The sequence below is a fragment of the Heteronotia binoei genome, chromosome 9 (genome assembly GCF_032191835.1).
Source record: "Heteronotia binoei isolate CCM8104 ecotype False Entrance Well chromosome 9, APGP_CSIRO_Hbin_v1, whole genome shotgun sequence".
Lineage (NCBI taxonomy): Eukaryota > Metazoa > Chordata > Lepidosauria > Squamata > Gekkonidae > Heteronotia > Heteronotia binoei.
This window is the reverse complement of record NC_083231.1, coordinates 24,347,235-24,371,473: the sequence shown is the minus strand read 5'-3', so window position 1 is coordinate 24,371,473 and position 24,239 is coordinate 24,347,235. Positions and strand designations below refer to the sequence as shown.

General features: G+C 45.8%; 1 protein-coding gene across 3 annotated transcripts in view; it reads right to left on the bottom strand.

Moving 5' to 3' along the window:
• Window positions 1-212: 212 nt before the first annotated feature.
• Window positions 213-24,239, bottom strand: part of GABRG1 (gamma-aminobutyric acid type A receptor subunit gamma1) — a 137,687-nt gene continuing 113,660 nt past the window's right edge. For 2 of the 3 annotated variants that reach the window (XM_060246307.1, XM_060246305.1), the window contains exons 6-9: window positions 22,138-22,275; window positions 21,667-21,819; window positions 17,379-17,590; window positions 213-873 (exon numbers count right to left, since the gene is read on the bottom strand). In XM_060246307.1, the coding sequence (XP_060102290.1) occupies window positions 574-873; window positions 17,379-17,590; window positions 21,667-21,819; window positions 22,138-22,275 (803 nt within the window). In that variant the 3' untranslated portion in view covers window positions 213-573. The remainder of the gene's footprint in view (window positions 874-17,378; window positions 17,591-21,666; window positions 21,820-22,137; window positions 22,276-24,239) is intronic. The other variant, XM_060246306.1, reaches the window with a different exon arrangement.

Genomic DNA, 24,239 nt, shown 5'->3' with positions numbered 1-24,239 from the left:
TCTACAGTGATTTAGTTTAATTTTGTTACACTTTTTTTTTGTTAACTTTTATTTTGATACTTGTTTTTTTTTTTTAAAAATGGTGATGTTTGCTTTGGTGATCCCTGATCAAAAAGTGGGGTGGCAAATACTTTGAATAAATAAACATTGAAGGTGTGCATACACATTACGCATCACAGCTAGTTCTTCATATGGGTTGCTTTTTATGAGAAGCTTTAGTTGTCATTTCTGCATTGCCAGATAAGATCAATTGGAAAGGACCTACAGTAGCGCTATCTGATGATGTCATAGTTTCTTCCATTCCTGTGCGATTTCTTCAGTTCCAGCGTGGCAAAGGAAATGACAAAACAGTAGAGATAACTACTCAGTTCTGGGACTGTAGGAACGAGGCCTGAGCACAATTCTATTGAACTTCAATTTATCTCGTAGATAATTAGGAATAGGGATCTTTCGCAGACTATTACTTTCCAATTTGAATGGCAGTCGGTAGCAGATTAACTACAATTTTAACAAAAAACTGTTAAACACATAACATGTGTAGCATATAGGATAGAAAGAGTTCAGAAATATCCATCACTTGATGTAGTATTTTGGTTGCATGTAAAGGTAACCAATCCAGTAAACAAGGTTGAATAGGGTGAAGGCTGTAGGAAAGAAGATCCGAGAGTAGGAGTCAATTTTGGCCACTCGGATGTGTATTCTTCCTTCTCGCCATGATCCTGTGCGGCAGTCATCAAAGCAACAAAAGAAGCTGGAGCAGTCCTTACCTTCAAGGCACTCGTAGCCATAATGGTCATTGTGTTCTTGCAGGCGATGGATATTGTTCATTGGAATTAACGTAGAGCCAGGGTGGATAGCAAGAGCAGGTGGATTCTAAAAACAAAGATATAAGATTTTGCTCAAGTCTCATGGGCACAATGCAAAGGAAAGACATAAAGGGTGATTGCAGACCGGCACTTTGGGCCGACTCGGACGGCTCTGAAATCAATCCCCAAAATCCTTCAATACACAAACGTCTGCTGCCTGTCCCCATCCCGTCCTCACTTCATCCTCCGGCCTCCACAGGCCGGCTCAAAAAGCCACCACATCCGAAGTGGTAGCAAATTTCTGAGCTGACAACCGGTTGCCCAGTCGGTGTCTGGAAGTGGCAGGGTGGATGCGAGGTGACTCGACTGTGTGAAAGTGCCACGCCGTCCCAAATTGCTTCCGCTCCCCCCCCCCTTAAAAATTGTTGGGAGCACTTGAGCGCTTAACTTGTTGGGGGAAGAAAGAGCAGTCTGGCTTCTGAGGCACCTTTGCGTGTGGAGGCACCTGGCAGATGGGATGCAGGCGCTTCACTGGGGAGCGTATGGAGGCTTTGGAGTGGCTGTTTTTGAGCTGGCCCAATTCGGGACGCCTCCCAACCACCCCACACTGCCTATCTGTTATCACCCAAAGAGTTCCATACAATTTTACTCATTATTTGCACATACTACTCTGAGGCTAAAGCCCTAGGAACACTTACCTGAGAGTAAGCTTCAGTGAATAAAATGGAGGATTTTTCTGAGTAGTCTCAGGACTATATTGCTAAGACTGTGGTACTCCTAGAAACAACCCGGCTCTTGTGTTGGCTGTCTGGATCAGTAAAGTAGCCAAGTGATTTGACTAGCATTGTTGATTTGGCTTTTCATACAGTTGCTAAGCATGCTTGTCCCTCACTGGCAACCATTGTCAGACACTGGAAAGTTACTATGATATAATGTAATGCTGGGTTCAAACTGTAATGAACTGCTTAGCTTAACTGACTCCATTTTTCTATGCTATGCCATTAACCACAAGCAGAAACCTTGCATATCAAAGCAGAAGCAAAGCTGCTACTAACCCTAGTGTGAATTCCTGTCTCTGATACTAACAAAGGCAAACACTCTTTGAAGATAAAATGCCTCAGGGAAGGCCAGTTTGGTCGTCTGTGAGAATGTGAACCACAATGAGATAAGAGAAAACAACTGTGTGAAATGTATCACTTCATTGTGGGAATGTAGATTGTTTAGAAAACCTTTGATGTACAACTCATTAAAATATCTATGTTTCTAGGGAAGAGTATCAGTTCCAATCCTGCTGCGCTCAGAAACTATGGATTATCAAATAAAGGCTTAAACATTGTAACAAATGGAGTCTGCCTAATTTGAAGTTCCATTGTCTGACAACCATATGCATTATTTGGAATTCAACACTGTATTCCCAGGAGATGCTGTGCTAAAAATTATGTGAGGAATGAGTTTAAACATATAGAAGAATTACGCGGTGCAAATCTGAGGCTTCTCCCCTTAATATATAGTTCAACCATGTTGCAAACAGGATGGGCACAGAGGCACTATATTCCCCCCCCTCCAAAAAAAAATACACAGGCATGGCTGTGTCTGTATTGAAGAGAGGCACCTATGTTGTCTGCTCGCACTGTATTGCAACCAGGGGGAGACAGAAGCAAGCCACACTACATCCCCCACTTGGTGACAGTCATGGCGCTGTCCCTGCAGGAGAGGGAGGCAAATGTGTTGCTTGCATTCACAGCCAGCCAGGCTGAAAGGTAAGGGACATATGTACACCTCCACCAGTGGCCAGTAAGATCGGATGTGAAATACATCTTGAAAGCTGATGTGAGACATGAAATAAGGATTTTCTGAGAATTCAGGTCTCAAAATCTCATTCATTTGTTGTAAAAGCATCAAAGTACATAGCAATGGTGCTTCCTACATGTAAGGTCCACACAGAGAGAGCTATCACTGGTGGCATGGGGTGGCCTCCCACAAAGGAAACTAGGGGTGAGCACTTGAAAATGTGTTGTTTTATTTTTGTATTGTAATTTCAGAAAGGGCAGGATTATCATTTTCATCCGATGTGGGGAATGTGTTTATTGTATTGGAAAGTCATGTCACATTGGATGTTTAGCCATTATTTTCTGTGGAGAAAAATTAGAGAGAATGGCAGGGTTCTGGAGCAGCTATTTTTTTTCACCAAATGGCACTAAGATTTCAGCAAATCAAGTCCTTCCCCTCTATTAAACATCTCGCAAGTTTCAAGTGTCTGATTTTGGCTGTCTGATTTTATGGGCTCCTGAACAAGGTGCCCCCCCCCGCGACTTCTATTGAGGAACAAAGGAAAAGCTAGCTACCATTACTAATCAAAACAAATCAAACCAGTCTCTATTCCAGCCAAGGGTCCGGGCCCCTACCTAGTGGAATGAGCTCCCGCTAGAGATCTGGGCCCTGCGGAACTTATCTAAGTTCCGCAGGGCCTACAAGACAGAGCTCTTCTGACAGGCTTTTAATTGATCCAGCAGGTGTCCCCTGAAGTTATCACTTCCCCCAGCACCCTTCTACCTAGGTGCGTAAATTATGCTGAATACTACCAGCCTATATGTGGTTTTATGACTGGTAGCCAATGACGCGGATCCTGGTTTCCGATCTAATCTGATAATCCTGTAATTATATTGTTTTGCTTGGATGTGGTTTATTTAATGTTGTTGTCAAGTTTTTAATGTTGTACGTTGCCCTGAGCCCACCTGCGAGATAGAGTGGGGTATAAACTGAAAAAGTAAATTAAATTAAATTATGCATACACCAGGCAAGGTCCAGGCATGGTTTCCAAAGTAAATTCAAGGTTTAACAGCCAAAAGTACTGATCAGCATTTGGAGGGAAATTGCAACATAGGATAGCATGATTGGTTACAGGCTCTGCTCATCCCTCCCTGGGATCAGATTGTCTGGAAGGCCTGCTTCTCTTTCCCTTCTTGCAGGCAATAGGAACACACCGTAGGCAGTTGACTGAGAATAACCTTCCCAATCAGAGTCGGATATTGCCTCGCCAGTCTGATGCAGGGTAATTTGGACAATTTTAGCGTTGGCAGTTTCTGATTGCACACCACTAGAGAAAACTAAGCCAGGGATACCTCTTTTTAAATAAAAAAAAATTAAATGCATGGTTGAGGGAGCTAAACCCTGCCACCCTATGCCTTTCTTCAATGCTATTCTCCCATTATGGCTGACCCGCAGTATTGAAATTGGGCTGGAAGAAAACCGCTGAAGGCTTTGGGGGTGGAAGGAAGTAAGCTTTAAGCTTGTTTGTTGCCCTAGGAGCAGTTCCCCTTTCCTCCTGACAAGATGAAGTGTAACAGCTCTGTACTAGGTTGCTGATTTCAGTGCAGTCAATGAAGAATTCAGCTGCCATTAATTTCTGCTTCTCAGCTCTTCCGAACTACTGCAGCTCTCCCAGGGAGGATTGTTCAGTTCTTCCCAGCTAGCAATTTCAGTTTCGGTCACTGCATGTTCCAAATAGGCTAGTTTCATTATGTAAAGCACAACTGTTTATTGCCCTTAGGCTTGGACTTACATTGGTTAAAATCTGACCAATACACATCATGCAAGATGTTTTGGAAAGGTGTGGCGCTAACCACAGAACATATCACAACCTGTGAACATGATGTCATATAAATGCAAAAACCTAGCTAGGGGGTATACATTCGGCATAAACCAGGCCCCAAAATACCCTTATTTTTTGGGGGTGGGGGTGGGGTTAAGATGGTTTTAAATTGAAATGGTCATGGCCCCCGAAAAATCTCAAGAATATTCATGATTTTCAGGGTTGCCAGATATCCAAACTTAAAGGGCATTTGAAAGAATTGTGGTCCCTTTAAATGCCTTCCCCAAACAATGTGACTCTGCAGCAAGTTCATCCAGAAGATGGTTAAAAGGCTTGCAAACCCTTTAATATCTCTGGGTAAACTTGCTGTTTGGAAAAGGCATTTAAAGGGACCACATTCCCTTTAAATGCCTTCTTTCCCTCCATTGGAAACAGTGAAGGATGGGGCACCTTCTTCCGAGACCCACAGAATTGGACCCCCTGGATCAATCTTTTTTAAACTTGGGGTGTGTGGATAGGCACCGGCAGCTATGCTGCAAATTTGGTGCCTCTACCTCAAAACACAGCTCCCTCCCTGAGCACCAGATACCCCCAGCTCAATTCTCCATTGAACCCCAATAGGATATAATGGAGCTGAAAAGAATCTGCTTTCCAGAATATTCACTGAATCTGAATACCATGCCGGTATTGGGATATGGGAATATCAGAAAATATTAATATTGTTTTGAGTTCAATATGCCCAGCCTGAAAAAAAACCAGCTGTTGTTGTTGTTTGGCACATAGAACATAGAACAACATAGAACTACCATACGGAGCCACATACTTTCAGGGAGTCTGTTATTAGACCCAAGAACCGACTTTGGCCAATGGATGGACCTCTGATTTTCCCAACATGGTGACTGGGCCTCAGATCAATGTCTGTGTAGCCTGCTGGGCTTCATATAATGGAGCCGAAAAGGTACAGTATCCAGCAGCCTGTGGAATTATTCAAAAGCTTCAACAAAAGTTGCTGAAATTGTATGATTAAATTTTAAATTGGTTATTACAGCACTAGCTGCTTTTTCAGCATTCTTGGTAACATTTAGGATCTAATTGAGCCAATTACCATCAGCAATGTTGTTAAAATGCAACACTTAGACACATTATAATAGAGCAGGGAGATAATTGCTCATCATGTAAAGAAATAAAAGTTCCTGATAGAGCCTATTTTTGACATTTCGGTTACTAAACAATTATATCTTGTTGGCTGAAAGAATCTAATTCCTTTAATTGAATTGTAAGCATTGCAGAAAAGCTTTGGGATCAAAGACAAGTAGAACGCCTCAGCAGCCAAATGTAGAAGAATGTCCATATCAATAAACTGAAACATTGCTATCTATACAATCTATCCAGGTCTTTAAGCAACTGAAATCAGCACTGTCAGGCATGTATCTGTTCCTCTGCTCTGTTAACCAAACAGGCACTCTGAGGGAAACAAATTTGTCCAACATGAGGTGTTTTTCCCTCACCAAGTTCCACAATACATCTTCCTGGCAGCCATTTATGGACAGTTTCCTTTTGTGGGTTCAAACATTGAGCTGATTCCTGCCAGATTTTCCAAAGAGGGAGGTGGGAACCCCTTCTGACTACCAAAAAGGCTACAGTGAGGATTGTGGAATCCATGTATACAGGGCTTTTTTATCGCAGGAACTCCTTTGCATCTTAGGCTGCACCCCGCCCCCCCCCCCCCCCCCGATGGAGCCAATTCCCCTGGAGCTTACAGTAGGACCTGTACAAAAAGCCCTGTAAGTTCTTGGAGGGTTGGCTACATTGGGTGTGTGTGTGTGGCCTAATATGCAAAGGAGTCCCTGCTACAAAAAAAAGCCCTGCGATGTATACAAAAGCCATATGGTTACTGTGAGGAGAGGAATTGGGAGAGACTCAGCAGAAAACAAGAAGGTAAAGCACAGCACTAATATAGAGATGATTAATAATCTTATTTCAGTATTTATGAATGCTGCATTTTTCAAACTATTTACAATAACTGCACTTATTTGTTTATTAAACCATTTGCACCCTGTCTTCCCTATTGGTTCAAGGTGATTTACAATAATTAAACATCACAGTCTGCCTTAGTCAAGATTAGATTAGTCATATGAATGGGCGCCAGGCACCTCTGCTAAAGCTTGTGTCAGGACTATACCATTTCAGACTGAAGGCAGGGGACCACTTGATTGCTTCATCATCCCAAACAAATTGCTTGCACTTTGAGAGAATTAGCATGTCCTAGCCATATGCCTGTGACGCTAGTTTTCTATGTGCACGGATTTTTACTATTCAGAGGAGCATTCAGTCATGGGAGTCCCCAACTAAGCAGTGCAAATAAGCAGAGGAGATTACTGTGAAGGAACAATAAGGTATTCTTTGGGTGGCTTAGGAAATATTTTGCTATATAACTATCGATATTAAGGAGGAACTGAAAAGGGAAGCAAAGTGGTTTGACAAATGGTCAGGGATTTCAAACACTAAAGCGGGGGAGGGAGCTGGAGCTGGAGGCTCAGAAAACCAGCAAACTGTGAAACGAGCGTTTCCTTGGCTGGAAAGTGGCCAGAGGATCGGGTTGGGAGTGGGGTGAAGACAAGCATCAGCACTTGTACAATGCTGAAACACTGTTTGCAGCCAAAACACAAAACAGAAACAGAATTGGTAGAACTACACTGCATGTCAAGCATGCATATTTCGGTGTGCCATGATGGTTCCTTAGACAAAGAGCAGGTCACTAGTCTCCACCCCACCCCTCTCCTTTCAACCTTTGGGCAAGTAATAAATCCATCCAGTCCAAGGGTGTTTATGCTGCAGCCTGGCTACTAAAGCTGTGATGTGCTTCTCCCCCAGATTCACACAGACAGTTCTTATCCGGTCTCAGAGAAGTGTGAGAAAGGGAGATGTTTTTAAATAGCCTAAATTCTTTAGTAATAAAATAGATACTGGGCAATTTCCCACACAGCTTACTGAGGAGCGAAGTCCCTCCTCACCGCGCAGCATCTGCTTGGATTTCCCACCAACTGCTCCACGGATTCAGGAAGTGCCGGACCTTTTGCGTTGCTAACGTAAACTAGGGTTTTAGCGATTTCCATTTTGAGACGCAAAAGGTCTGGCACTTCCTGAACCAGCGGAGCAGTTGGTGGGAAATCTGAGCAGACGCTGCGCGGTGAGGAGGGACTTTGCTCCTCGGTAAGCTGTGTGGGAAATCGCCCACTGTGTAGTAACCTTTGAACCCGTGACTCAAGCTGCATCTGCACGATACCCTTTGAAGTTATACTATATAGCAACTATGTACCACTGTATATGTCATTACTTCCAAGGATTGTGTCTTTGGTAAAGCTTCTGAGTTCCTAAAATAAAGCAACTTTTGATTCAATAACTAAAGACTATTTATTGAGAAATATCGATGCTCGACACTGCATGACTCTCCAGGAAACCTCCTGATCCCTATATCTGTTACCACAAAGACTGGGAAGCTTCCTGGAGTGTTGTGTGATATGGTTATATCATTTCCATCTTTTCAACAAAAACGATCTGGTGTTATGCAATGTCACCTTCCGCCATTTTTTTCCTACCACCATTTGAGTGCCAATGGGGGACGAGAAGAAGAAGATGAAGATATTGGATTTACATTCTGCCCTTCACTTTGAATCTCAGAGTCTCAAAGTGGCTCACAATCTCCTATATCTTCCTCCCTCACAACTGACACCCTGTGAGGAAGGTGGGGCTGAGAGAGCTCTCACAGAAGCTGCCTTTTCAAGGACAACTCTGCGAGAGCTATGGCTGACCCATGGCCATTCCAGCAGCTGCAAGTTGGAGGAATCAAACCCGGTTCTCCCAGATAAGAGTCCGTACACTGAACTACTACACCAAACTGGCATGCCAGTAGGAATCCCCCCATTAGCACTGGGCAAAGGGCAACCAATGTTTATGGCAGCAGTCATAATAATTGACCGGGGTGTAACCTACTACTCCACTCAGCTAACATGAAACCTTACTTCTGCAGAAGATTCCTTCTTTTGGAGGAAGGCTCCACCCTTACCTGAGTAGTCTGGTAGGATGTAATCCATTCTTTTTAATTCTGATTGCAAAGAATCTGGAAATTGCAAAATTTGGTGAATTGTTTGCTTTAAATATTTGCTTCAGCACTGGGAGGTAACACAATGTAGAGTGATTGACATCTCAGATGTTGCTCTATCCTAACCCTTTGCTTCTTCTCAGCCTTCTACTTGAGAATGCTCTTTGCAGTCCTCTTTTAAGAATCCCCTCATTCTTCTGTCATGCTCAGAAACTTCATAAAAATCCCCACCTTGCAGTGACAAGGAGTAACGTCTTCTTTATTTCTAGATGGTGAAATGTATCTATTTTCTAATGATATGCTGCACATTAATATTTTATTATGTTTACCCTTTGGGGATTATTAAATGTTTATTATGTTCCTAGTGTCTTCTTTGGAAGCTGAGACTCAAAGTGAGAAAGCAGCTGTTAGCGGCTCAGCTAGCAGTGTAGACAAGTTACTGTCCCTAAAGAGAAAGGAAATTTCTGCAGTTCAGCAGCCAGATGCCTCATGACATGTAAAAAGACTGTTTGTGATGTCAAAAAGCACCTGACCTGGATAGCCCAACCTAGCCCGATCTCATCAGAAGCTAAGCAGGTTCAGCCCTGTTCCAGATTTGGATAGGAGACCAGACCGCCATGGAATACCAGGGTCATTATGCAGAGGCAGGCAATGGCAAAACACCTCTGAATGTCTCTTGTCTTGAAAACCATACGGAGTTCACCATAAATTGGCTGAGACTTGTTGGCACTTTCCACAGCCATCAGCAATGTCAAAAAGACCAGTGTGATACACTAAGCATCTGTGCTCATTAATATAAAGCTGCAGTACTGAGCTCGATCCCAGTGGAAGCTGGGTTCAGGTAGCCGGCTCAAGGTTGACTCAGCCTTTCATCCTTCCGAGGTCGGTAAAATGAGTCCCCAGCTTGCTGGGGGGGGGGGAGTGTAGATGACTGGGGAAGGCAATAGCAAACCACCCCGTAAAAAGTTTGTCGTGAAAACGGTGTGAAGAGACATCACCCCAAGAGTTGGAAATGACTGGTGCTTGCCAGGGGTCGTTTTGTAGAAAAATAGGTTGTGGAGCTCATTAGCATAACTCATTAACTATATGCCACCCTCCCACTAGCCAAAAGCAACCCGACACAAGAAAGAGCCCCAGGTGAGTGAGGCCTGCTTGGGCTGGCTAGAGATCTAGCCAGCCCAAGCAGGCCTTATTCACCTGGGGCTATCTTTGGCCACCACCACCACCCACAATCAAACACCAGCAAGCCACCCGCCATCCAAAATCACATAAGAAGTGGAGAAAGGGTGGTGCGGGCTTCTCCAGGTATTAATGAGAGCTGCTGGGGGTGTGGCAAAGTTCCTGGTGGCTGTCTGGCTGCCCACTCTCCTAATCTAGGGATTGTTATGCAGCTGCACCTACTATTCCATGGACAAGGTAGGCAGGTTAGGAGGAGGAGGGGGAACCCTCAGAAACGTTCAGAAGCTGCGCTCCTGTGAGCTCCTGCTGAATTCAAGGCCTGAATAAAGGTTGGCAGATTTTTTTAAAAAAAATAAATTGTATCTTAGGATCAGCTCTTTAGTTCTAGTGTATAATTATCAACTATTTAATAACTGGGTGGGTTTTTTTAAAAAAAAGATTTCTGTTCCAATAAGCACAAATAAAGCAGAATGTACTATACACATCTTCTATACCATCAGAACCAGCAACGATCTCTCACCACATTCTTAGCAAGAACAGGAAGTGACTTCTCCAAAATTTCTCCCCCCACAATAAGGGCAGTTTCAACCTACACACTCCAAAGTTGGAAGAAATACTCAGAATAAAGACTATGAGCAGAAGAGGGGGGAAACGAAGAAACTACCCTGGGTCCCCATGAACAATTCTTTATTTAGAAAATTTATATGCCATCTCCTCAGAGACCTGCTCAAGATGACTTATAACTAATAGAACCACTGAACGCTTGAATAGTGTTCGGAAATTTCAATTGGTAGAGAATGCAGCCAGGATGGGGACTGCAAAAAAGGAGGAGGAAGAGAAGTTGGATTTATACCCTACCCTTCACTTGGAGTCTCAGAGTGGTTTGCAATCTCATTCCCTTCCTTTCCCCACAATAGACACCCTTTGAGATAGGTGGGGCTGAGAGAGCTCTGACAGAACTGCTCTTGAGAGAACAGCTCTGCAAGAACTGTGACTGACCCAAGGTCACCTAGCAGCTGCATGTGGCAGAGTGGGGAATCAAAACAGATTAGAGTTTGCCTATCTTTACACTGGAGTAGGTCATAGGAACCATTTCACTTTTGGCCTATGTACACTGGCTTCCATTTTGTTTCTGGGCACAGTGCTGGTCTTGACCTTAAAAGCCCTATATTGTTTGAGACCAACATACCTGAACAGCCAATTAATCCCTGATGAACCTGCCCAACCATTATGGTCATCTTTGGAGGCCCTGCTTCAGGTGCCCTTCCTTTTGAGCTCAGGTGAGCTGCCATCACATTTAAAGGAACTGCATTCCTTTTAAATACCTCCCCTCCATTGGAAATAATGGAGGATAGGGGCACACCTTTTTGGTGACTCACAGAATTGGATCCCCTGGTCCAATCCTTTTGAAACATGGTGGGGGGTTGAGGAGGGGCACCAGCATTTATGATGAAATTTTGAAGCCTCTACCTCAAAAACACCCTCCCCCCAAGCTTTAAATAACTAAATAATAACATACCCTATGGGGTCCAGTCTCTATAGGATATAATGGAGTGGCCCAGTAGCCATCCCCCCTTTTTGATAGCCCTGAAGCTGGGGGGCTCCAAACCAGGGGATCCCCTGGCCCCAAGTAGGTTCAAATCCCTGCTTAGGGTCACATACTTCACATGGCTGTTGCGAAGACAAAATGAAGAGGGTTGTGGAGACAAAACCTCAGCTTCTTGGAGGAAGGTGGGATAAAACATGCTATGTAGGTGGGCCCTATGGACTACCATGCAGGTTGGAGCTTATAGAACAGAGCAGGCAAGGTCAGTCACCGCCCTGACACTGCAGAAACGATACACAGGCGGGGTGGCCCTTCCCAACATAGCTTTTCCAGAGTGGGAAAAGTGTGTGAGAGAGCAGCAGTGGTCTTGGTGAGATGGAGCCAGGTTTGAACAAGTGTTGCTGCTCTCTTGAGGGGAAAACCATGAGGCTGAATGAGCCATCTTTTCTCTGCTTGGCTGCCCAAGAGAGGGTGAGTTTCACCCCTGACCCACATGTATGCATGCCACACTACATGAAATCCAAGTGACAGAATAGGCCTGCATTTTATTAATAAAACATGTTTCCCATTTGTTTTGGCATTTATCACAATGTCACAAATTGTTAGAAATGCATACATGATTTATAAATGTCAGAGTTGTCTCCCCGATACTCGATTAGGCACAAAGCAAAATGCTGCTTCGTAGGTATTTTTGGTTTGCTGTTTGCATGAGCAGAGGGTATTGTTTTCCTAACAAAACACAAACCCAAGAGATGGTGGATGTGGAGGGGGTGCCATTTGGAAAAATGGCAAGATGCTGCATGGATTAGTTCGTTAAAATGCTCAGACTCCTGTCTTGCCCAATCTCAGCAGCAGCAGCAAAAGGAGGCTTGCAAAAACAGGTCTAGCCAAGAACAAAACAGAAGAGAAGGATAAAAATTTGAACACAGACAACTTGCCCACTGTAGTGTACTGAGAGACGAGTCGTGGTGAAGGCATAAGTATTTAATAGCTAGCACACTACCGAACTGGTTAACACGCGGTCGGGTCCGCTAATATATACAAGCATCTCGGAACATCCCCTTTGCTGGCCAGCCCAATCCTGGCCAGTTGAACTTCCCGCCCTTGGAGCTGATTGGGGTGGCTTTCCCGCGCTGCGCAAGGCGACCCGTGGGCGGCTCGGGTTGCGCGGCGCTGTGCTGATTCCAATACTCTACACTCCTCCCCTCCTAGTTTAAACTACATAATCCTGTAGGTACGTTGGTGCCCTGCGTTCCCGGGTTGATCTCCTCGGGGTTGCTATTGGTGTGGAGCCCGACCCAGCTGCGGGTGGCTCCGTTTCTGGCGGTGGATGGTCCGGGTCGGGTAGCGGCTCTGGTACGGGTTCCGCGGCCCCGGGGACCTCGTATATGGGCTGTTCTTGAGTCGGCGGGGCCCCTTCTGGGGACTCCGTTTCCGGCAGTTCCCTGATCCCGGCTGCCTCCGGCTCTTCGGGCAGGGTGCGGCGGCGCAGCTGATCGATGTGTCGCCGCAGTACTTGGCCCCCTGCTGTGGTCACTTCGTAGGATCGGGAGCCGGTTACTCTCAGGACCCTCCCGGCTACCCACTCCGGGCCGCTTGCGAAGTTTTTCGCGTACACCGGGTCGCCCGGAAAGAATCCCCTTACTGCCTCGCGAACCTCGGGGGACCCGCGGACCTCCGGCGCCCTGTCCGGGTGGAGCCTATCTAACCGGGTGGTCAGTTTCCTCCCCATGAGCAGCTCGGCGGGGCTGAAACCAGTTGTGGGGTTTGGGGTGATCCTGTTGTGGAACAGGAACGCGGAGAGGCGGTGGTCCCAATCCCCCTGGACAATGCGCCCTAGGGCTTCCTTGGTGGTCCGCACCATCCGCTCCGCCTGGCCGTTGGTGGCTGGATGGAAGGGAGCGGATCTTATGTGCCTTATCAGGTACCTCTCGGTGAACTCTCGGAATTCCCGGGAGGTGAAGGCCGTGCCGTTGTCCGTCACTAGGGTGTCAGGGATCCCGTGTGTGCAGAGAACCCTTCTGAGTGCCCGGACGGCTGCTGCGGTGGAGGTCGAGGTGACCGGGATCACCTCCAACCATTTTGAGTGAGCATCTACCAGTATAAAGAAGAGTTGCCCCTGATGCGGCCCCGCGAAGTCTAAATGGAGGCGGGACCACGGCCGCCCGTTTGACTCCCACCTGTGGACCGGGGCGGACGGCGGATTGGGCCTGGACTCCTGGCAGGGTTGGCACCTCCTAACCCACCCCTCTATTTCCTCGTCCATACCTGGCCACCACACGTAACTCCGGGCCAGGGCTTTCATCCTCACGATGCCCGGGTGGGTCTCGTGGAGATCTTCCAACACCTGTCTGCGCAAGGGGGGGGGAACCACCACCCGGCTCCCCCAGAGTATGCACCCCTTGTGGGTCGATAGCTCGTCCTTCCTGGACGTGAATGGCCTGAATGCATCTTCCACCTTGCCCGCTGGCCACCCCCTTCCCACCCAGTCCCTGACCCGCGCTAGGATTCGGTCTCTGCCCGTAGCTCGAGCCACCTCTTCGGCGTGTAGTGGGCGCTCGGGGAGGGACTCTATAAGCATCACCCCGTGGGCCGGGGCGGGATCTGGGTCTGTGGCGGGCAGCGGCAGGCGGCTGAGGGCATCGGCGTGCCCCATTGCTTTCCCTGGGCGGTGGACCAACGTGTAGGTGTACGAGTTCAGGAACTGGTTCCACCGTAAAACCCTCTGTGAAAGGATTTGGGGGGTTTGCCGGTCGGGGGCTAGGAGGCCGAGGAGTGGCTTGTGGTCCGTGGCAATGGTGAAGCGCCTACCGTAGAGGTAGTCGTTGAACTTGTGGACTCCCGCCACGATCGCCAGGGCCTCTTTATCGATCTGGGCGTAGTTCCTCTCGGCTGGGGACAGAGTCCTGGAGTAATAGGCGACCGGCACTTCCCTCCCGTCCGGGAGTTGGTGCCCCAGGACCGCTCCCACCCCGTAGGGAGAGGCGTCGCAAGCCAGGATCAGGGGAAGGTTTTCATCGTAGTGATGAAGAACCGCGTTTGAGACTAAGAGGTCTTTGACCGCCTGGAACGCCGCGGCTTGGCGCTTTCCCCAGACCCATGGGGCTTGTTTATCGAGCAAACGGTGTAATGGTTCCGCCACCGCGGCTTTGTGCGGCAGGAATGAGTGGTAAAAATTCAACAATCCGAGAAAACTCTGTAGTTCTGCTTTGCATTTGGGGGCAGGGGCCTGGACAATGGCCTTGGTCTTGTCCGCGGTTGGGTGGATTCCCGCTGCGTCCACTGCGAAGCCCAGGAACTCCACTCGCGGAACACCCAACAAGCATTTTTCTTTTTTCACCTTCAGCCCCGCCGCCTGGAACCGTCTGAGGACCTCTCGCAGGCGGCGGCTGAACTCTCCTTCGGTGGGGGCGGCGATCAAAACGTCGTCAAAGAAGGGCTGGACTCCGGGGATCCCTTTAAGGAGAGAGTCCATTATGCTTTGGAAAATCCCCGGAGCCACGCTCACCCCGAACTGCAGCCGTTTAACCCTGAACGCCCCCCTGTGGGTCACGATTGTCTGTGCCTCTGCTGTCTTAGCGTCGACCGGCAGTTGCTGGTATGCCTGAGCTAAGTCCAGCTTCCCAAAAACCTTCGCCCCGGCTAGCGCTGCGAGGACATGGCTGACCACCGGGACTGGGTAGGGATTGTCCTGTAGAGCCTTGTTGATCGTGCACTTGTAATCAGCGCAGATCCTCACCTCCCCGTTGGGTTTTACGGGTGTCACTATAGGGGTCTCCCAGTCGGCGTATGTGACTGGCTCTAGGACGCCTTGGGCCGTGAGGCGGTCCAGTTCCGCCTCTATTTTCGGTTTTAGGGCGAACGGGACGCGTCTCGCCTTGAGCCTTATGGGCCGGACCGTTGGGTCGATCGGTAGGGTGATGGGCGGCCCCTTGTAGCTCCCCAGGGACCCGTCGAAGACCTCTGGGAACTCCCGGCAGACCCCGTCGAAATTGCTGGTCCGCATGTGGTCTACCCCCACTAGCTGGATTCCCAGAGGCTGGAACCAAGCCAGCCCTAGGAGTGTGGTCAGTTGGCGCTTGACCACCAGGATGTCTAGGGGTCCTCTAAAACTCCCTCGTTCCACATTCACCCGGGCCCACCCCACGATGTGTACCGGGTTTTTTTGAAAGTCCCTTAATACGAAGTCCGCTGGCCTCGTATGGAGGCGGCGGCGGGGGCATAGTCTCTTGAGGGTTTCCTCCGAAATGATCGAGATGGAGGAACCCGAGTCTACTTCCATGAGGCATGGGGCGCCCTCGATCAGGACCGACATTTTGACCTTGTCGGGGGCTGCAAGGGGCAGGTTCAGTACCTGTAGACTGGTGGAAGCCGTCGTGTAGGCATCCAAGGAGTCGTGATGCGCTGACGGTTGGCGGCGGCTGTTTTTGGCCCGGCAAGCCCGGGCGATGTGGCCCGTCTTCCCACAGCTGCGGCAGTCCAGGTGGCGGTACGGGCAGTCCCTTCGCTCGTGGGGGTCGCCGCAGCTGGCGCCCCTGGAACCGGTGGTGGCGGTGGGCCTCTCCGTTGCTCGTGGCCTCGCGGGGGCCCGTGTGTCGGTTCTTTGCGGTCGTCGGAGCTGGAACGCGTCTCCCTCTGCTCGGACCTCTGGCTCTGCTTCACCCTGGTGTACTGCCTCCCCGCGTTGCTGGCCGTACGCCTTGGTGGCCCTCTCAAACGCCGTCGCCTCGTTGAAGGCTTGTTGTAGGGTGAGCTCTTCTTTTGCGAAGAGCTTCTGTTGCAGCCGTTCGTCTCGGAGGCCCCAGACGAAACGGTCCCTCAGGGCTTCGTCCCTCTTATCAAAACTGCAGTTCCCGGCGATTTGCCGAAGTGCCGCCAGGTAGACCGCCGCTGTCTCCCCCGACTTCTGGTCCCTCTTGTGGAAGAGGAATCGGCGGGCGACGATGGAGGGTTGGGGCGCAAAGTGGCCCGTGAGGAGTCTCACGATCTCCCCGTAGGATCTCTCGGTCAGCCTTTCTGGAGCGGAGAGGTTTCGTGCGATTTCGAAAGTCTCTTCCCCACAGACGCTCAGCAGGACGTCTCTCTTCCGGTCATCATCAGTGATCAAGTTCGCCCTCAGGTAGCACTCGACCCGTTCGGTGTAGGTCTCCCATCTCTCGGGGTGCTCTGGGTTGAATTCAGCAAGGTGGCCCGTCGTTACGCTAGAGTTCGCCATGGTGGCGGCGGGCTGCTCGGTCGTCGGTCTCTCGCCTTCCTCGTCTCCGGCCAGGGCTGGTTCCCCGCGGGGTGGCCTGGCCTAACTAGATCCCACCTTCGTCGCCAGTGTAGTGTACTGAGAGACGAGTCGTGGTGAAGGCATAAGTATTTAATAGCTAGCACACTACCGAACTGGTTAACACGCGGTCGGGTCCGCTAATATATACAAGCATCTCGGAACATCCCCTTTGCTGGCCAGCCCAATCCTGGCCAGTTGAACTTCCCGCCCTTGGAGCTGATTGGGGTGGCTTTCCCGCGCTGCGCAAGGCGACCCGCGGGCGGCTCGGGTTGCGCGGCGCTGTGCTGATTCCAATACTCTACACCCACCATTATCGTCACAAAGAGGGAAGTGGGAATGTGAAAAGTGGGTGAGGAGAAAAGAAAGAGAAGGATGCAAAGGGCAGGAGACACTGTATGGAAGGGCTGGCTTCCAACCCACTTTCAGAGGCTTTGCAGCCCACTTTTTTATTATTTTTATTTTATTCGATTTTTAGCCCGCCCTTCCTGTAGGACAGGCTCAGGGTGGGTCCCATCCCACAGTTTGGGAAAAGAGCAAAACAGAATCCTGTTTTCCTCTGTATACTTAGTTGCATGCAAGCAGCACCAAGCCCAGACAGGATGTGAGAGGCCCGAGTGCTCCCTTCCCACAAACCTGTTCACTCCGTTCAGCCAAAAACTATGGGCTTTGCCCATTATGCCATTTGTTAATTATTCTGATCAATGAGCTCCCTTCCAAATCTAGGCTGAACTCTGAGGTCTCTGTGACACCATCTGTTAACTATTTCCAGGCTTCCTTGGGTCAGGGTTTGAAAAGGTTCACCCATGGAAAAGTGTTTGCTAGAACATTCTCTCTACAGTTTTGTTCTTCCCAACATTTCACTCAGCTTTTGCACTTACCACAGGTTTCTTGTTGACTCTCTTGTCATTCTTCTTGGCTTCTTTTTTGTTGCTGGTAAAATAATGCAATGTGCCATACTCCATCAAGGCAGCAAACACGAAGATGAAACACACGGAGACAAAAAGGTCCATTGCTGTTACATAAGAAACCTTGGGAAGAGATTTCCTTGCAATTGTACTCAGCGTGGTCATCGTCAATACGGTGGTGATGCCTGTTCAGAAATAAAAGAAAGGTTTTGGGGTTTTTTTTCATCATGAGAAACTGCAGGAATATTCATGTCTCAAGATTCTAGAAGACACAACAGGCCATTCCTATGGAACTACAAGGGACACACAACCACAGACATTGGTGCCATGGCTGTATAAACCACAGAAACATACACACCATGAATTGTGATCTTTTAATTGGGTTACTTTTCCAGATCCTTTGCAACTCTGCTGACTTAGATGGATGAATGGAAAGAAATTAAAGTCTAGTTAACTAAAAGGTTGGGGGAAAAACCCTTCTGTGTGGAAATATAAATGACAATCAGGAAAAAAAAGCTAAAAATTATAGTCCAAAAACTTTAGCCATGCATTTGGTTTCCTGTATGTGGCTAGATATAATACTGGGCAATGTTATATCCTGACCTGGCTTACAGAGAAATTTGGACTAATAACATCAACTATCTGGGAAGCTATATTTGATGGTCCTAACAAACAACAATGAGAAATACCTAGTTCATGTAAAAAAATTTACATCTGGATGTCCAGTGCTTTGGTCCAGCATTGTAATTTTAACAAAAACATTGCATTGTGTATATTGTACAAATTTAAACCATTGAGGAAGGTGTCGTGGCCAAAATGCATTTGGTTTGGTTTAGCCTGTATTTGATGTTATTTATATTTGTACCAGCTCATAGGAAAGATGTTTGTAAGTATGGGACATTCCCATGAGTACAAGAGCAATTTTATTCAAAAGGATTTTTCAATACTAGGGGAAAGTACCTATATATGTAACCTATATATGATAGATTTTTATGCACACCTTTTTAATAGTCACAATATGATTTAAAATTTTTGGAATATAATTTTAGCTTTTTAAATAACTATCATTTATATTTCCATATATATATATATATATATATATATATATATATATATATAAATAAATAAATAAATAAATGTTTCCTCCCCCTTTCCCCTACCTTTTTAGTTACCTGATCTGTTCTGGGTTGAATTTTTTTTCTCCTCTCCCTCACTCCTTTTTTGTTGTTGGTTTTCACCATTAAGAAATTAAAATTCTAGCTACTGGGTTTGTTTAGGGCAGAATGCCAGACCACTATCTCAATGAGTGATGTGTTCATCCACTCTCATTCAATTCCTCTTTCGTGCAAACCATGAAAGGATTTCTGGGTTGAGTTTTCTCTCCAAAGTAGGACTGCAAAATAGCTCCAAACTGCATGCTCCTTCAAGTAGCGCTACAACATGGTTCAGTGTTTCGTCTGACTGTAGGTATCATTTTACACAAATATTGGTTTAGATGTTAAAGTGAATTTTCAAACAGAAGCTCCAAACTTATTCAACGCAATGTTGAATTTATGCTATGTATTATTATATATTTTTATGTAAATATTATATCAAGATGGTTGTATTCCAGCAAAGCCTTCAGATTAATGTGAAAATAATCTGCTTTATATTACTTTCATTTTGTACTTTTAATTTGAGAATTGTTTTATTATTATAATTTATGGTGCTTTTGTAATAAACCTACTTTTTAAGAGTCTTGTGGCTGAAATTATAATATAATTTTGGTATTTGCCTAGAGTCTCGATGAGAGAGGTGAATGATAACGTAAGTTTAATGAAAACAAGGCTTTTTTTAATAGCAGGAACTCCTTTGTGTATTAGGCCACACAGCCCTGATGTAGCCAATCCTCCAAGATCTTACAGGGCTCTTAGGATAGGGCCTACTGTAAGATCAGGGAGGATTTGCTACATCGTGGTGTGTTGCCTAATATGCAAAGGAGTTCCTGCTACAAAAATAAGCCCTGCATAAAAGTAGCATGTATCATAGTATATTAGCAGTGAAAGCCATAAATACCATAGCAAGTTAAGTTGGCAGATTTACAGTGCCATCCTAAGCAGAGTTTTAAATCTATGGAAGTCCATGTTATTCTTCAAGATCATTACTTAATCTTCAGATTTGCCAGCCTGTTGTTGTTGATCAAGTCAAGTGTACCAGTGTTCTATTCACTTGTTCACATGACCCTGCCATGCCACAGTTTTTAACCTATGAATAAAGGGTAGCTAGTTGAGAGCCAGTTTGGTGTAGTGGTTAAGTGCGCGGACTCTTATCTGGGAGAACCGGGTTTGATTCCCCACTCCTCCACTTGCACCTGCTGAGATGGCCTTGGGTCAGCCAAAGCTTTCATAGAAGCTGTCCCTGAAAGGGCAGTTGCTATAAAAGCACTCTCAGCCCCACCTACCTCACAGGGTGTTTGTTGGGGGGGAGGTAGAGGAGATTGCGACCGCTCTGAGATTCAGAGTATAGGGCGAGATATAAATCCAAAATCTTCATCTTCTTCTACCCCATGGCCACTGGTGGGGGATGGATGGGTAGCCAGCTCCAGATTGGGAAGCTCCTGGAGATTTGGGGATGGAGCCTGGGGAGGACAAGGACCTCATTGGGAGTCTCCAAAGCATCCATTTTCTCCAGAGAAATTGATCTTTGTAGTCTGGAGGTGAAGTGTGATTCCAGGGTATCCACAGATCCCACCTGGAGGCTGGCAACCCTCCAATATGCTCAACAGTTTAATTCAATAGTCTGAAATAAATCGGGAGGCAGACAGTGATAATCATATGCTTGAGTTGCACCTAACTTTTGTGTTCATTGTGATGGTTGTCTGAAAATGAAACTAGACAGATAATGGTCTACGTGGGAAGCCATTTGTGTTAAGTTACCCCCTGCACGTTTCTGCAGATTTCACAATCATACCAGTGTCCTCCCAACCCATCTCCCATACTGAGTTAGGCCTTTTTTTGTAACAGGAACTCCTTTGCATATTAGGCTACACCCCCCTGATGTAGCCAATCGTCCAAGAGCTTACAGTAGGCGCAGTAATAAGGAATTACTTCACATATACAGCATCCTAGATGGAACAGTGCACACAGGGTTTCATTTTTCAAACTGTGATCATTCTGCGGCTGAACATATTTAGCCGCAGCCAACCAAGGGGAACAGTTAAAACAGACACTTATGTATCTGTTGGCATGGACTTTTGATTAAGAAAGAAATGGACTGTTGAATTGAAACAACATCCATAAATCAACATACCAGGAAATAATTTCACACTGTCATGGTACAGGGTTGCATCCTGTGGATTCATGCTTTCTCCGGCATGCCTCATAGTACTGCCGTTTTCATGCTGTTTGAAGAAGCTGTACTACTAAGGCAGTTTCTGATTGTTTTTAGTTGCTAAGACTTTTGCAGTGCAAGAGTTACACCAGGGGTTTCAAACATACATCCTGAGGGCCGAATCCAGCCCCTCGGAGAACTCCTATCAGGCTCCTGAGTAACTGGCTCGTCAGCTTCCTTCTCCCTCTCTCTTGCTCCCTTCTGCATCTCAACTTGCTTTGCAAGGCTTGTTCAATCGTACAGGAGCCACAGAGCAAAACCTCAATTTTCTCAATTGGCTGAGGCTCCTCCCCTCCAGTGAACCAGAGCCAGAGCTTCTTTTGCCCAGTTCCCTGGATCCCATGGGAGAAATATGAAGAAAGCACCTTTAAGACCAAAAAGTGCTAGTGTTTTAAGCATGTTTTATTTTAAGTTATATTTTTTAACAAAATCTTTAGTCATGTATGTGTCCTTTAAAAAGTTTATATCTCTGCTACCCAGGCCTCAGATTCAGCAGAAACTCACAGGAGCACAGCTCCTGAACCTTTCTGAGGGTTCCCTCTCCTCCTCCCCACCTTGTCCACTGAATAGTCGGTGCAGCTGCATAACAATCCCTGGATGAGCTCCACCACTTATTTTTCTGCAAAGCGACCCCTGCTGCTACCTACTCTTAAACAAGTACACACATGGCCCAACCTGGCCCAACAAGGTCTCACTTGTGTCAGATCCGGCCCTCAAAACAAATGAGTTTGGCACCCCAGAGTTACATCCTTGTACGCATGCTGAAGTCAATGACCTTAAAAGGGTGCAAACATCACTTAGGATAGGCACTGTTGGTTCATTTTCTTTCTGGTGCTCATGTCTAAACGTGTGCGACCACTGAAGTACAGGTGAGTTGGAAGAGCACAGGTACCTAAGGAAGTCCTTGCAGGCACTGCATCTTTATTAATCCAGAAGGAGACCCAGGAAAGAACAACAGTCAATATGCAAGGAATGTATGTTTGAATCGTGAAATACCCCATGCGTCTGCTCAGATCAAAGAAGATCGTCATGACAACATAATCTCCTACAAGAAAAGAATTCCACAATCAATTATACCATGCAAGTGATTTTCCGCTAAACATTTCATTTTGCCTTTCCTCCCCAAATGATACCTTACTGTGGATGAAAATTGCTACTGGGGAAATGTACTCTGATAAAATGGAAGCAAAGAAATTACTCAATGTGTACATATTCAATTTCTAACAAAGAAAACTACTACAATTGCATTTTCATTACACAGTTTCAAACGTGCTAAAATACAGTGTGGTATTAGCCTAGAAGTATGCATAACAAAGATCATCCATCTGAAACAGATGTAAGGAAATTCCAGGTTATTCCTCACCAGACTGCGTACGAGAGATATCAGTTGTATTTCTTAAACCTACAAATGCAAATTGATACAATCTCCAGTATTCTGGATCTGCCACTTCAACTGACGATTTCTTCCATTTGTATACAATTTCATTCTTGGGGTATCCATCTAGAAAATAGGAGCACAGTATCAATTACTCTATCATGATAAAAGCCTCTGGTAATACGCTCTATGCCTGATGCTCTGCTAGCGTTAAGACAATTATATATATATATATATATGATTGCAGATAGACCTATAAAGAATAGGGCACAAAATTGCGGGGTAAACAGTTTTACTGCAAGCAAAGTACAAGAACCTAAGGGTAATTTCTGATTATCCTAAGGGTTGTGTAAATCAGAATACAACCCTTATTTATTTGCTTTATTTATTTAAAACATTTTAATGCTACCTTTTCTCCCATCTTAGGGTCCCCAAGGTGGCCACAATAAAAAATAAAGTAAGCTTTAAAATACATAATATATAAAAAAATGAAAAACAATTTAACAAAACACGTACACAGTTAAAACACGTACACATGAAGGAGGGCCAGAGAGGGAATGCTGGACAAAACACATGGGAATCTCACTTGCAGGTGGAAGATAATGATAGAGGAACAATTAGATTTCCCAGGGGGAGGGAGCAGGATTTCATAATATCCCTTTTCTCAGATTACCACCCAGATGGCGTGGCCTAATATGCAAATGAGTTCCTGATGGGCATTTTCTCCTGTGTGGAACAATGGTGACATCAGGGAATGTGGCCTAATATGCAAATGAGTTCCTGCTGGACTTTTTGCTACAAACAAAGCCCAGGCAATGGCTGTTGTTTTAAGAAGGACTTGTGTGTGGGGTGGAAATGTATACGCTCCCTCCCTTTTCATGATGAGCAGAATATACTACTCTGATTTAGCCCAGCCTTATCTGTGATACACTCAACCCTTGCAAGCTGGAGAAACTCACATTTCAAACCAGATACATGTGAATTTTGGTGACATCATTAAACAATTTGATATCAAAGGTGTTTATTCTAAAGAGCTACTGGAAGCTGAATTTAAGAGCAAAGGATGCTCGATCCTGAAGGTTCATTATCTACTGAATTTTGCAGATTGTATTAAAAATTTTCAAAAATCCATAGGCTACCCTCTCCACTATCATTTTGCCATTGAGGCAAAATGGATACCCTAACAAAATCTAACAGTTTCTTCTAAATTAAGCTCTCTCTCCCCCCACCGATAAAACTATTACTACTTCTACCATCAGCAGCTTCAGAAAAGGTGATAAGAATGAGAAACAGATGGAAGGAAAGAATATTTTAGTGGAACTCTTGAAGTTTAAGAACCTCATCCAATAATGTTAGTCATGGCTTAATTCTGTTGAAATTGAGCAAGTTAACTGCAACTGACACATCAGTACTATTGCTCCCAGTAGGTATTAAACATGCCTTATTCAGTGACGGAGTCACTAAGTTAACTGCAACTGACACATCAGTACTATTGCTCCCAGTAGGTATTAAACATGCCTTATTCAGTGACGGAGTCACTATGCACTGTAATTTGTTGAAATGAACTGGTCTTAGACTGCTTTTGAGACATCTTTGTTTCATTTCTGAATAAATCTTTACAGTTAAGTTCACCTGCATATCATGTGTGCAGTTTGTAGATTCAACTAAAATATGGTCCATCTAGAAAAGGAAGGGAACCTCCATTTTAAGATGATGAGTTTTCAACTAAGTTAACTTAACACCGAGGGCAAAAACTTCCTCATAATGAGAAGAACCATCAGAGGAAATGCCTTTGGAAAGATCGTAATCTGAAAGGGTTTCATCTAAACGCTGAAGAAAGGATTAAGTAATAAATTATATCTTCAAAAGATACTCTTTAGTTAAATTTCATTGCCTATTAAGTTTAATATCTAGAAATGAATTGTTTAGATGTACTCAGTATTTTTTTCTGCCCATGACAGTGTAATGTCCTTGGGAACAAATTAATTTTATATGCTTATTACAGTTTATAACGCTGAAAGCCTGTGGAGCTACTCTTTCTTAGACAAATTTAGAGTGAGTAATAATAACAGAGACTGGTATGATGCCAT